This window comes from Miscanthus floridulus, chromosome 3, assembly GCF_019320115.1.
Source record: "Miscanthus floridulus cultivar M001 chromosome 3, ASM1932011v1, whole genome shotgun sequence".
NCBI lineage: Eukaryota > Viridiplantae > Streptophyta > Magnoliopsida > Poales > Poaceae > Miscanthus > Miscanthus floridulus.
This window is the reverse complement of record NC_089582.1, coordinates 103,563,534-103,575,277: the sequence shown is the minus strand read 5'-3', so window position 1 is coordinate 103,575,277 and position 11,744 is coordinate 103,563,534. Positions and strand designations below refer to the sequence as shown.

The 11,744-nt window shown below is 47.4% G+C and overlaps 2 protein-coding genes across 3 annotated transcripts; one reads left to right on the top strand and one right to left on the bottom strand.

The window, feature by feature from the left end:
- The first annotated feature begins 2,274 nt into the window (after positions 1–2,274).
- On the top strand, positions 2,275–5,627 carry LOC136546307 (uncharacterized). The gene is made up of 5 exons (XM_066538285.1): positions 2,275–2,655; positions 3,391–4,321; positions 4,466–4,561; positions 4,819–4,955; positions 5,077–5,627. The coding sequence occupies exons 1-5, from the start codon at positions 2,444–2,446 to the stop codon at positions 5,255–5,257; spliced, it is 1,557 nt and encodes a 518-aa protein (XP_066394382.1). The 5' UTR covers positions 2,275–2,443; the 3' UTR covers positions 5,258–5,627.
- Positions 5,628–6,579: 952 nt separating this feature from the next.
- LOC136541985 (exocyst complex component EXO70B1-like) lies at positions 6,580–11,443 on the bottom strand. Of its 2 annotated transcripts, none has more exons than XM_066534204.1 (2): positions 9,005–11,443; positions 6,580–7,505 (listed from the first exon to the last, which is right to left on the bottom strand). In XM_066534204.1, the coding sequence occupies exon 1, from the start codon at positions 11,137–11,139 to the stop codon at positions 9,208–9,210; it is 1,932 nt and encodes a 643-aa protein (XP_066390301.1). In that variant the 5' UTR covers positions 11,140–11,443; the 3' UTR covers positions 6,580–7,505; positions 9,005–9,207. The 2 variants fall into 2 exon arrangements, with proteins under 2 accessions (XP_066390301.1, XP_066390300.1); XM_066534203.1 differs by lacking the exon at positions 6,580–7,505 and adding an exon at positions 8,786–8,877.
- Between the last annotated feature and the right edge of the window lie 301 nt (positions 11,444–11,744).

Here is an 11,744-nt window from a genome sequence, read left to right as displayed (position 1 = left end):
CGTACGTTGATTTATACCCTATATTACACCCATGTACAAACAAGTATGATGCTCATGCAGTATTTTAGCAAGAACTGTATAATGTAACACCGAGAGTGTTACACATGCACAATGGCGGTGGAGCCAGATGGGGGTTCAGTCGACCTATGATAGGTGGGGCCTTCCCTCTTGGGTGTAGGGCCTCTTGCATTCATCTAGAGTGGGTAAGTGTTCTCCTTTTTCTCTTGGCACTTCGGTTTCTTGCAAGGTGGGTCCTTCAATCCATGTGATCTCATCTCTAGCCATTGAGAGAAAACACACTTGTGATCTAAGGGTTGATATTGCTCTAGAAGTGTTTGGGAGGTTCATGGGAGGCTTGAGAGGGGCAGTGGGCCCATAGGGTGGTCGGTCGACCCTCTATGTGGGCCCACAACCACCCAAAGTCCTTTATTTTCATACCTACAAGCAAATAATGACATGTACATGTGGATACAAGTTATTTGTACCAAAATCACTACTTCCTTGCTTGTTATCTCCTAGAAAGGATGTTTTGTTGATGATTTTGACTTTGTAAATATGTGATGAAATTACTGTCAACACGGACCTAAGGCGTTGCTCCGAGCAGCCGATCACCTTCGACGGGAGCAACCACCTCGACCATGTCGTGGAGGCCAGTCATTTTCCCCTGGTGGTCAGCGCGATAATAGATACCGTCAGGACAAAGATCCTCATGGACGCAGGTAGCGTGGCATCAACATCCTTTACAAGGATGCTTTTGACAGATTATAGATCAATCCTAGAAAGCTTCCCACCTCGGAATCTCCCTTCCACGGGATCGCACCCGGGCGGCGCGTGATGCCTTTGGGCATTATTGTCCTCCAGGTCACTTTTAGCGACTCCACACACTGCTACAAGGAGACACTCTCTTTGAGGTCGTCGATTTTGAAGGACCATACCATGCCATACTAGTCTCTTTCTTTTTACACTATTCATTAATTAAAAAATTAATTCAGGTAGCTCTAAGTTAGATCATTGATTCAACTAGATCTAAGAGCAAGTTTAATAAAGTTGAATATAACCAAGTCAAACTAGCAAAAGACTAGCTTAACAAATAAGCTATACAACAATCTGGTCCCTTCTTCTCTACCAAACACAATTCTTTATTATGCATGGGCCCCATCCACTCTTTCCCTCCCTTCCCTCTCCCCACCCTCTTGGGTCACGGTCAACACATCCGTCTATAAGCTCCTTGTCTTTCCCTGTTTCTCTCCTTCCATCTTAGATTTTGCTAGTTTGTCTTGACTATAAGTAAGTTGACATGGCTTATTGTACTTGCTCTAAGTTAGATTATTGATTCAACTAGCTCTAAGCTAGAGCATTAAAGACGTCTAACATAAGGCTAGTTTGGAATGGAGGATTTCTAAAGGAAAAAAGCAAAGGAATAGATTACTTAGGAAAGTTTTCTTAATTTGGTGTTCAGAACAAAAGAAATATGCATTTGTTTTTAGAGGAAAGGGCAACCTTGCTTCACAAAACGCTAGGAAAAAAGCATCTAAGGAAACCCAAAGAAAAAATTATGCAATGTTTTCTCATGTTCTAAAGCCTGGAACCTTATTTCTTGGGCACATGTAACATTCCTATTTTTCTGTAACCTAAACACCCAAAGTTTCTATTGTGTTTTCAAATCATGTAGTTTTCTACTTTTCGCTCTATTATATTCATGTGTTTCTCTCCGTTCCTTTGTTTTGTACATTACTCTCCGTTCCTTTGTTTTGTACATTATCGTATTCCAAACAGGTTCTTAAAAACAAATCGATTTGTTCCTTGTCCCTGTCTCACGATCTACCGCACAAATTCTGTGCCTAGAAACAGTTCCCAAGACCTTATATTACGGTAGATAGCCGTAGCCAACCCTGCATCTGTTTTCAGTGCTGGTTTGCCAATTGCCATTGACCCTCGAAGTTTGAACACCAAAGAAAAGAATAAGGACGCGTTTAGTTGCCCTCAAAGTTGGCGCCACCAAAATTCCAAGGGCACTGTAGCGCAATGTAGCATTTTATTTGTATTTGATAGTAATTGTCCAATCGTTGACTAATTAAGCTTAAAATGTTCGTCTCGTAAAGTACAACCAAACTGTGCAATTAGTTTTTAATTTCATCAACATTTAGTACTCAATGCATGTACCATAAATTTGATGTGACGGATAATCTTCTTTTTGCATAGTATCAAAGTTTGGATTATGGAGTAACTAAACAAGGGCTAAGCTGGTTTGGGCCGACCAAAGCACTGTCCTTCACTCCTTCAGACTTCAGTCGTTCACTCCCCATTTCCTACCGACGGCCGAGGGGGCCACATCCTTTGGCTTTTCTCCCGGTTTTGCCCCCCGGCCCTGCCGAGCTCCAGCAGGGGAGGCGCTGCGCTCCACTCCGCTTCACGCCAGATCCAACCTCACCAGCTCGCCCCCATGGCCGCCCGTTTCCTCCTCGCCGTTGCCGTCGCTCTCCTCCTCCGCCCCGGGGATGCGTCCGTGCACGAGTACCGCGGGCTCAGCTTGGCCAACAAGGGCAACGCCTTCATCCTCCACGCCGGCAGCGAGGGCCTCTACGCGGCCTCCCACGCCAACACCACCGCCGAGGACGACGAGGACGCCGCCGCGCTGCCCGACGCCTTCATCCGGTAATGTGCTAGCCAGTAGCCGTTCCAGTTCGCTATCCGGTGGCAAATTTTGTTTGATGCGTGCGTCTGCAGTACAAGGGGTTGGCTGCGGTACAGGTACAGCGGGGGTAGATGCTGGCAGCCGGGTGGATCTTGGATCCTACCGACCTGGGCACTCTGCCGCCCGACACTTGGATGGGTGCGGGTTTTGCGGGAATTTAGTAATCTTGCGTCAAGGTGTGCAGCTACTGTTATGTCGGTGGCGGCTGGGAGTGTTCATCTGTATTGCCCTGAGTAGCATTTACCACGCGGGATACGAGAATTATAGCTAAATAGGGTGACTTTGGGTTATCACTTTGCCAATGATGAAAATCAGTCAACATTGGGTGACATTGGAGAGGAACAACCTCAAGCACGTGTTTTGTACTTGTTCAAATGCAGATGCATCTCATAAGCGCAATAGAAAAGAAGTTGTGCTGTTTTCTCCATGCAAATATCAATTTGCAAGCCAGGCTTGTGGTGATCATTTCCAAAAATGCTGCGAGCTTTCTATTTCTTGAGTTTGTATTTACTTGCAAGCTGATTACTCTTCAGCGAGTTCAGTTTTCATCTTCGAAATCATTTATTTAGTAGCGGTACAAGTATATTGACCACTGTCATGCAGAAATACGCACATGCATTTTACATCTATTCAATTGAGTATAATCTGACACTTGGATTCAGATATTTGACTTTTGCATTTCTACCATTTTTCAGGTTTGACAAGATTACTTTTAGGCGACCAGAAGATACTAACGATTCTGTGAAGGGGACCAGTTCAGCTAAGGTTCAGGTACTTGTTTTTGAGATAGAAGACCGTGAAATGATTGGTGGATCAGCGTATGGAGGTCAGAAAGCTATTTGTTGTACTTCAGATCTTGCGAAGTTAGGAGCTTGCACAGAAGGTTCTGTCATCTACCGCCCATCCCAAGTAAATCCTGGTTGGCCAAAGTTGTTTGTTGCATCTTTTGATGGAAGCGATCTGATCGCAACGCTACCATCAAGGACCATTCCAATTACCAAAACTGGGATGTACAATATGTACTTTATACACTGTGATCCATCACTTGCTAGTTTGGAAATCGAGGGGAAAACCATATGGAAAAATCCTACTGGGTACCTTCCGGGTCGGATGGCACCTCTTAAGAACTTTTTTGGACTGATGTCTTTTGCATTTGTCGTACTTGGGATCTATTGGTTTTATCAGTACATGAAATCTTGGAGAGAGGTTCTTCCACTTCAGAACTGTATTACTTTTGTGATTACACTGGGCATGTTTGAGATGGCATTGTGGTATTTTGAGTATGCTGAGTTCAATGAGACTGGAGTTCGGCCAAAAGGCATCACATTTTGGGCTGTCACGTTTGGAACTGTCAAGAGGACGGCCGCTGAAGTTATTGTTCTCATTGTCTCAATGGGATATGGTGTCGTCACGCCTACTTTGGGTGGCTTGACATCAAAAGTGGTCATGCTTGGTGGAACATTCTTTCTAGCAACAGAAATTCTTGAATTGGTAGAAAATCTTGGTGCTGTTAATGATCTATCTGGAAAAGCTCGTCTGTTCTTGGTCTATCCAGTGGCCATTTTAGATGCTGCATTTGTTATTTGGATATTTATTTCTCTAGCTAAGACCATTGGTAAACTTCAGGTGGGCAAAACCTCTTCTTATTAGTTCCCTTGCATTATCAGTATTGCTACACTATATCTTTTGTGCTTGCATTAATTTTTTCCCCAGGCACTGACTTATGTGATACAAACACTAATGTTTCCTAATCTTTGGTGTGAATGATAGGCAAGAAGGTTGATGGCCAAACTTGACATTTATAGGAAATTCGCAACTGCATTGATCATATCTGTTCTGGTGTCTGTTGGGTGGATTGGCTATGAGGTATGCTTATTTATGTCAAAGCCGTATTCTAACTCCAGAATTATAAGGGAATATTGTTGCATCTCACAAAATTAGATTGGTTCCTCTTCAGTGTTTGCAGCTGGAGACCAGGAGTGTAACATTAAACTGCACCTTTCTACTTTCAAGAATCTGTCCATTTTGTCTTGTTTGGATTCATTTGTTTGCACCTTACTTGGTTATGCATCTGTTTCATTATTTCTGAAGTCATTGATGTCATTGCAATTTCTTTCATGCAGATTTACTCCAAATCAACAGATGTATTTAATGAACGATGGCAGCATGCTTGGATTATTCCTGCCTTCTGGCATGTCTTGTCTTTCTTACTTCTTTGTGTCATTTGCTACCTGTGGGCACCTTCACAAAACTCAATGAGGCACGGTCCTAATCTTTTTGTAACTTTTCAGCTGGACAATGTTTTGGTTATATATACCATCTCATTGGTACTTCTGGTTAAGAATGGAAAAACCTTATAGATTTTTGGCTTTTCTTTTCAGATTTTCTTACGATGCAAGTGAATTCTTTGATCGAAAGGATAATCTCTCATTAATTAGGCCAGCACCCAGTGCTTCCAAGAATGGATGGAGTTCATCTTCTACACCAGAGCCCAAAGCTAAAAAGGACATGAATACTGTAGCAGATATTGAAGGTGATGATGAGGAAAACAAAAGGGAGTAGAACGTACTGTCAATTTGATTAGGGGAGGGTATATTTGAGATCCATTGAAGTGGGTGCTAGAGCAATTTTGGTATTTATGAGAGGATTGACCATGCTAGTTATTATTATTAATGGAGCACGCCACTTGAGGTTATTTCTTTCTTTGGTTCTTTACCACCATAGTTCTTCGCATGGCCAGTTATGCTGTTATCATCATAGTCTGAATGATGGTATATGATAGAAACAATTAGTCTGATGTATAATATTTATATTGTTGACACCATATTGCTTCTGGTCCGTGTAAACTCTACATATGCTACGAATGTAGAGAATAAATTGTTTTGCTGGATCTTTGTTACGAAGGGCGGGCCTGGTGCAAACGGTAGAGTCTTACTGCTTGTGATTGGAAGGTCTTAGGTTCGAGTTACGGTCTTCTTGCATTGCACAGGCGAGGGTAAGGCTTGTCACTGACACAATTCTCTAGACCCCGCACAGAGCGGGAGCTCACAGCACTGGGTACACCCTTTTTTTTTAGAATTTCACTTGGTTGTCTAATGTCTCAATATGCTTTTGTCATCAGACATGATCTGTAATTGGTTAGATACATGGGGTCAAAAGCAACAATAAGGCTATCTCATTTAAACCTTTGAATTCGTAAATGTTAAAAGACATTTCCTTGATGGTCCTTTTTGCCTTAGTACAAGGGATACGATTGTATAAATTGTAAATCACACCTATACAATTAATTTCTGCCTTCTAGAAAGAACTTCACTTGGCACACTGGTCAGTGTGATGTCCCAATTGGTTTACGGATTGATGCTCGGCAGATCAATCCAAAAGTAACGTCGTTTTAGGCCTTTCGGAAATATGCCCTTGTTTGATCAGCCAGTTATGATCGGTTAATAAAACTACTATAGTCAAACCAGTTGGCATTGTTTGCTTCGGTTCTTCCTGTCGCCGACGTGCATTGGACCAATCGAGGGAGGCAGGCCGCAGGCAGGGAGCATTAGGGCAGTCCCAATGAAGAAACGGGTAGTTTCTACAAGATAGGATACCGCACAAAAAAAAAAAGTACTATTTTTCAACTCATGGTTTCTATGAGTAATAATTATTCTCTCTCTCCTAACTCTATCTTCTTCTTCCAATGGGAGTGCGATACGAGCTCCCTAGAAACTGGTGGTTTCTCCCCAATAGCGATTTCATGGTTTCTTGGTGCATTTGATCAAGAGTAGACCTGATTTCTTCATGAAGAAACCATTTCTATGATTTTTACTCTCTTTCTTCATTAATTACGTTGCCATGTCAGCATTTTGCCTACGTGGCAAGTTATTTAATGAAGATAGAAACTATCGTCAATGCACCGTTAGAACTGCCCTTACAAATTTACACCATCCTTTCAGCGCATGGCCATCGGAGGAATGATTCCTGGTCTCTCGAGAATGTCAGTGCTGAGTGCTCCAACATGGCCAAGAACCACATGGCCGGGGGCCGGCCTACCTCCGGCAGTTCGAGTTCGGCACCCAACAAAAGCCGAAACCGCTGGACGGCGGTCGTCTGCTCGCCTCTGCACTGCATGTGCGCGGCTGATTGGACGGACGGCAGCCGCTGGCGGCAGTTGGCAGCGGCCGCGTCCGTGCCCCGAAGGCCCGAACCGAGCCGAGCCGCCCGACCACTATCCATCCGGTTGCCGGTGATTGATGGGGATCTTGCCAAAGCAGTGGCCGGCAAAAACGCGACCCCAGATTCCGCCGCCTCGGCTCACGGGACACACGGCGGCACAAAACGCGCGCTTCTCACGGTCACCGGTCACGGGGGCTTGCACAAACGGCACGGCACGCCTCGCCCCTGTCCCCGCTGACTGCTGGTCTGCTGCCCTTCCTTCGCCCAGGTCCAGGAATGCGTCGACTGCAAACTAAACTCTTCAGCCTTCAGGAGAGACTGGGGTTTCTGTTTCTGGCTTTACTATACGTTGCTCTGATCCTGCGCTTGTGCTTGCTCCATACAGTGCTACATCTGGCTAGAGTGGTATAGACTGCTAGAGTAGGTGTTACCAGTCATTAGTCAATTGATCATGATTGATGGAGTCAGCAGCCGGCTTGCCTGATGGTAGTAGCTGACTGGTGTTATTTTCTTTTCAAGTCAATCATTCTATCTGCCAGGAACTGCGGTCTCATGTTTGATTCAGTTGGAGGAGAATTCATTGACGCGCCTGTAGCAAGCTGGTATTCTTCCTATTCGGGGATGAAGTAACACATCAAGGCAGAAATGCCTGCACAACATGGTTGAGCAGAGTCAGTCCGTTGCACTTGGATACAAACACAAAGCTCGCGGGTAAGGTGAAAACAGATTCTCAAGTTCATAACAATCTGAAAAAGGAGTATTCTGATGGCAAAGATCAGTAAAGGCAGGCCATTGTTGTTTTCACTCTGGCGATAAGACTGAAGAGAGGTGTACAGTGAAATATAGTGAATTGATGAAGTGATGGGCCATCGATATTAGCTTAGTACCTTACAGTTCAATGCTTATAAGTGTAACTGATTGCAGCATATAACAATGCTAAATAGAGAACGAAACAGTGACTGGCACCACATGTCATCACAGGTATTCAATAACTACCCTGTTACTAACCGACCAAGCACATGTCACGACTTACATAATAGCCACTTGTAACTACAGTTCACCGTCTTTTATTTCTCAGGTTGAAGATAAATTCTAGGGAATTGTATTCACAACATCTAAATGGAATAAATTCTAGGGAATTGTATTCACAACCTCTACATGGAATACCAACTGCCATACGCACAGATTTCGAGTCGTGACTACGCTGCAATAAAGTAACTTGAACTCTTTGTTAAAGTGCAATGTTGGCTCTTAGTAGCTTTCACTACTGTTTCAATTCCTAGTTAATCTGCAGAGAACCAGAGGAATGGTTTTTATGTAACAATTCTATATGAACTGTGAAGTGTATATTAACATGATGTGTAACATGAGTTGCTTAACTCGCCTTGAAGCAATAAACAGAATAAAAAACATGATATTGACATGATGTAAGTGTTTGATCAGCACGCCATATTATTAGTAGATCGAGAAAGTAAACAATTTATAAGGTTTAAAGCATAAGGTTTTATAATGGCCCTAATTAAAATAAGCCCATTGACATACTACAACCTACTAGTGTGCTGCAAGAAACTTGAACTTACCATTTCGCTGCATAGCAGTAGAATCCTACACACATTTATGTGTGTCATGGGGGTCCAAGGTGCGGCAGTAGTCCCCAAAATAAGTAAGAGAAAATAATGATACAAAAGAGTAAATGCCAGCTTTTTCTCATTATTGAAGAGAAATGAGCAAACATCTTTCTTATTTTTCAGTCAGGTAGAATGTTTGCATGGAAAATATGACTGTAACTTTAATTATAGACATTGTAGCTGTATAGTGACTAATGCTATATTGCACCCTTATTCGCAAAGACATGTAAAGCAGAAAAATCCTCCAAACATATATTTCAAGGCCAGAAAAATGGCATTGCGAAATTGCATCATATGTGCATAGCCTTAGCATTACAATTTCTTTTTGCACCTCATCTATCAAGCAGCATTCTTCAGATACATGTGAACCACCAAAACGATGATACAACATTCCTAAATGTCAAACAGATACAGAAGTTACAACTTACAACTATGTTACATGGCTAAAAGAACATTCCTATATAAACACGCTACTCACAAGAATATAAACAAGTGTAACAAATGAAAAAAGATCGCTTACAGTGGAAGAAGAAATGGGACTTTTGACAGCTTTTTATCAAGATCCTGACCCCGTTTCAGATTACCTCTAGTCGAAGAAATCATCACCAACTATAACCCTCTGCCACAGGAGGACAAAACAAAAGACCCAACTGCATTTGTTGGCCTGTCCCCAAAGAATTAAAGAATACATTGCAAGAAGACTAAGCTTTTTCAAGCCATCTTTCATCCATGAGATCTCCTCCTGTTATGCGGTGGTGGTGGAGATCCCTCAAAGAAATCTGCCAATGCTATCTCAAGATCCTCAACTGTGTACTTGATGTACAACTCAGGGTGCCTGCTGTTCTCTATGTGATGCCGGAACCTGCCAAGGAAGGATCGATACGCTGGGAGCAGCTTCTCCGAAATTGAGATCCTAAGCTCTTCTCGCAGTTGTCTGTCTGGCACATACCACACAGACTGGACCCTGTGTGCCTCGTCAAATGCAGCATTGAAAGCCTTGAATCGCTCCCGTAGTGCCGATTTGGATATTCCAGACGAAAAGCCACCACTAACATGGAGGCCCTCATCTCTGAGACAATTCAGGATCTTCAACCATGCAGTTCGCTGGTAGCTTGTAGCTGCCTGCCGGAATTTCCCTGTGAGCCGCTTCAAATACGCATCCCCAATTAGCCCCCGAAGTTCAGCTGAATCCTTTACTTTGTGCACGATGTAGTGCACATTGTTCATAAGGAACAAGTGAGACAGTGCTGCATCCTTGTAGAGTGACGCCTTGCTCTCAAGGTTGTGTTCAAGAACAACAGTAATCCAGACAAGATGAGTGGCAAGGGGCAACTGGCTGTCAGGATCGGATGGGTCAAGATCAGGGAAGGCCGGTGTAGCCTCATTGCCCTCAGCAGCAGTCCGGGAGCTAGCTGATGGCCGTGAGATGATAAGCTCAGAGAGGGTAGCCTTGTAGTCCGAAATGAGGGTGCTGTAATTCATAACATAGCGAGTGAGCGGGTGGATGGTGCCGCCGGGCACTGGAGTCTTGGATGGGTCGCGAAGCACCGCGTTCTCAAACTCCGAGAGTATCCCACGCACGGCATCGGCCAACCGCGACCTGATCTCGGCGGCCTGCACGTATATGGATTCGGCGGCCTTGGAGGCGGCAAAGATGTCGGAGATGTCAGGCAACATATCGGAGAGCGCGTCGTGGAGGTCAATGATCTTGAACAGCTTCTCCGGGGAGCGGCGCCCGATGCTGATGGCCTCAGCGAAGCCGAAGAGCTGCAGCGCCGCGCCCTTGACGGCCTCAGCGAAGGGCGCGTCGTCCGCGGCGGTGGCGGTGGCGGTGGAAGTGCACAGCGGGAGGTCGTGGAAGATGTGGAAGCAGAGGCGGCGCTCGCTGGCGAAGACGCCCCGGACGGCGGCGCGGGCCGCGCGGATCCAGCGGCGGATCTTAGCCTCGAGGGCGTCCCACTCGAGCCGCTGGACGTCGCCGATGCTGAGCTTCTCGACGCCGAGCCGGCGCAGGGCGGAGTCGACGGCCGGCTTGCGGACGGAGGCGTACACCTGGACGCACTCGCGGCCGTAGCCCGCGGCGGCCATGCGGGAGGCGATGGCGTGGAGGTCGGCGATTGCGTCCGCGGGGAAGAGGTCGATCTCGCGGATGCTCTGCAGGGAGCGGTAGCTGCTGCGCCTGCCGACGGAGGACGACGTCACGGAGCTGTCGTCGTCGTCCCCCGCGGGCGCCGCCGCCTCGGTGGCGTCGGAGTTCCTCCGGTCGCTGCTGGACATCGAGAGCGAGCTGAGGCCCGCGAGCGCCTCGATCTCGAGGTCGAGCGCGCGCGCCGACAGCACGTGGCGGAACTCGTCCTCGAGCCGCGCCATCGCGACCTGAAGGGCGGTGCAGGCGGCGCCGCCACCCGCCGACGAGGCGCGGCGCGGGCTGCCGGCGGAGGCCGGCGGCGGCGACGGCGGCGGCGCCAGGCGGCGGAGGTCGTCCACCGCCCGGAGGAACCGCTCCGCCTCGGCGCGGTCGGCGGCGCTGTCGAACAGCATCTGGTCGTCCCCGCCCCCGCCCCCGCCGGACGAGGACGCCGCCGACGCCGTGGAGTCCCACCGCATGACCACCCTCTCCGCGGCCTCCAGCTCCTCCGCGGCGGATCCCTCCATGCTGGCCGGCCGCCGCCTCGGCTCCCTCCCCCTTTTCCCCTCCCAGTTACGGTGCCGCAGCACAACCCTCACCGAGTTGTCGCAGTCCCCACCACTCCCACACCGCTTTCGCGCGCGCGCGCGCGGAGGCGGAGCCCGCGATGAGTGAGTGGTGGCAGTACGCTACTCCCAGCGATTCGCGGCGGCGAAGCGAGGAGAGGAGAGGAGAGGACAGAGGGGGGCGCTGTATGCTGGCCCCCGCTAAAGACCGGCCGGCCGCTTTATGTAATCCCCCTCCTCGTTCATCTCATCTCGGCGATTTGGCTTCGTTCGTTCGTTCGTTTGGGCTTCCTTTCCTGGTTAACCAACCGGCAGGCGGCGATTACTGGCTGACAGCGGCCGGCACTGATTGGTGGGGGCACGCCTCTGCGGTCTGCGGGTGCGGGCCAGCGTTAGCGTGGGACCAAGGTACCAGTGGCTAGCTGGTTCCTGAGCCTGTGCCTCGTCCGTTGCCGTTCCGGCAGCCTTGTGACTTGTGAGGAATACGTACAGTCACAAGTTCGCGTCGCATTTGCATCCTCGGATCGAGAGGTCACGTATACCACACGTTGGTGCGACTCTTTTTT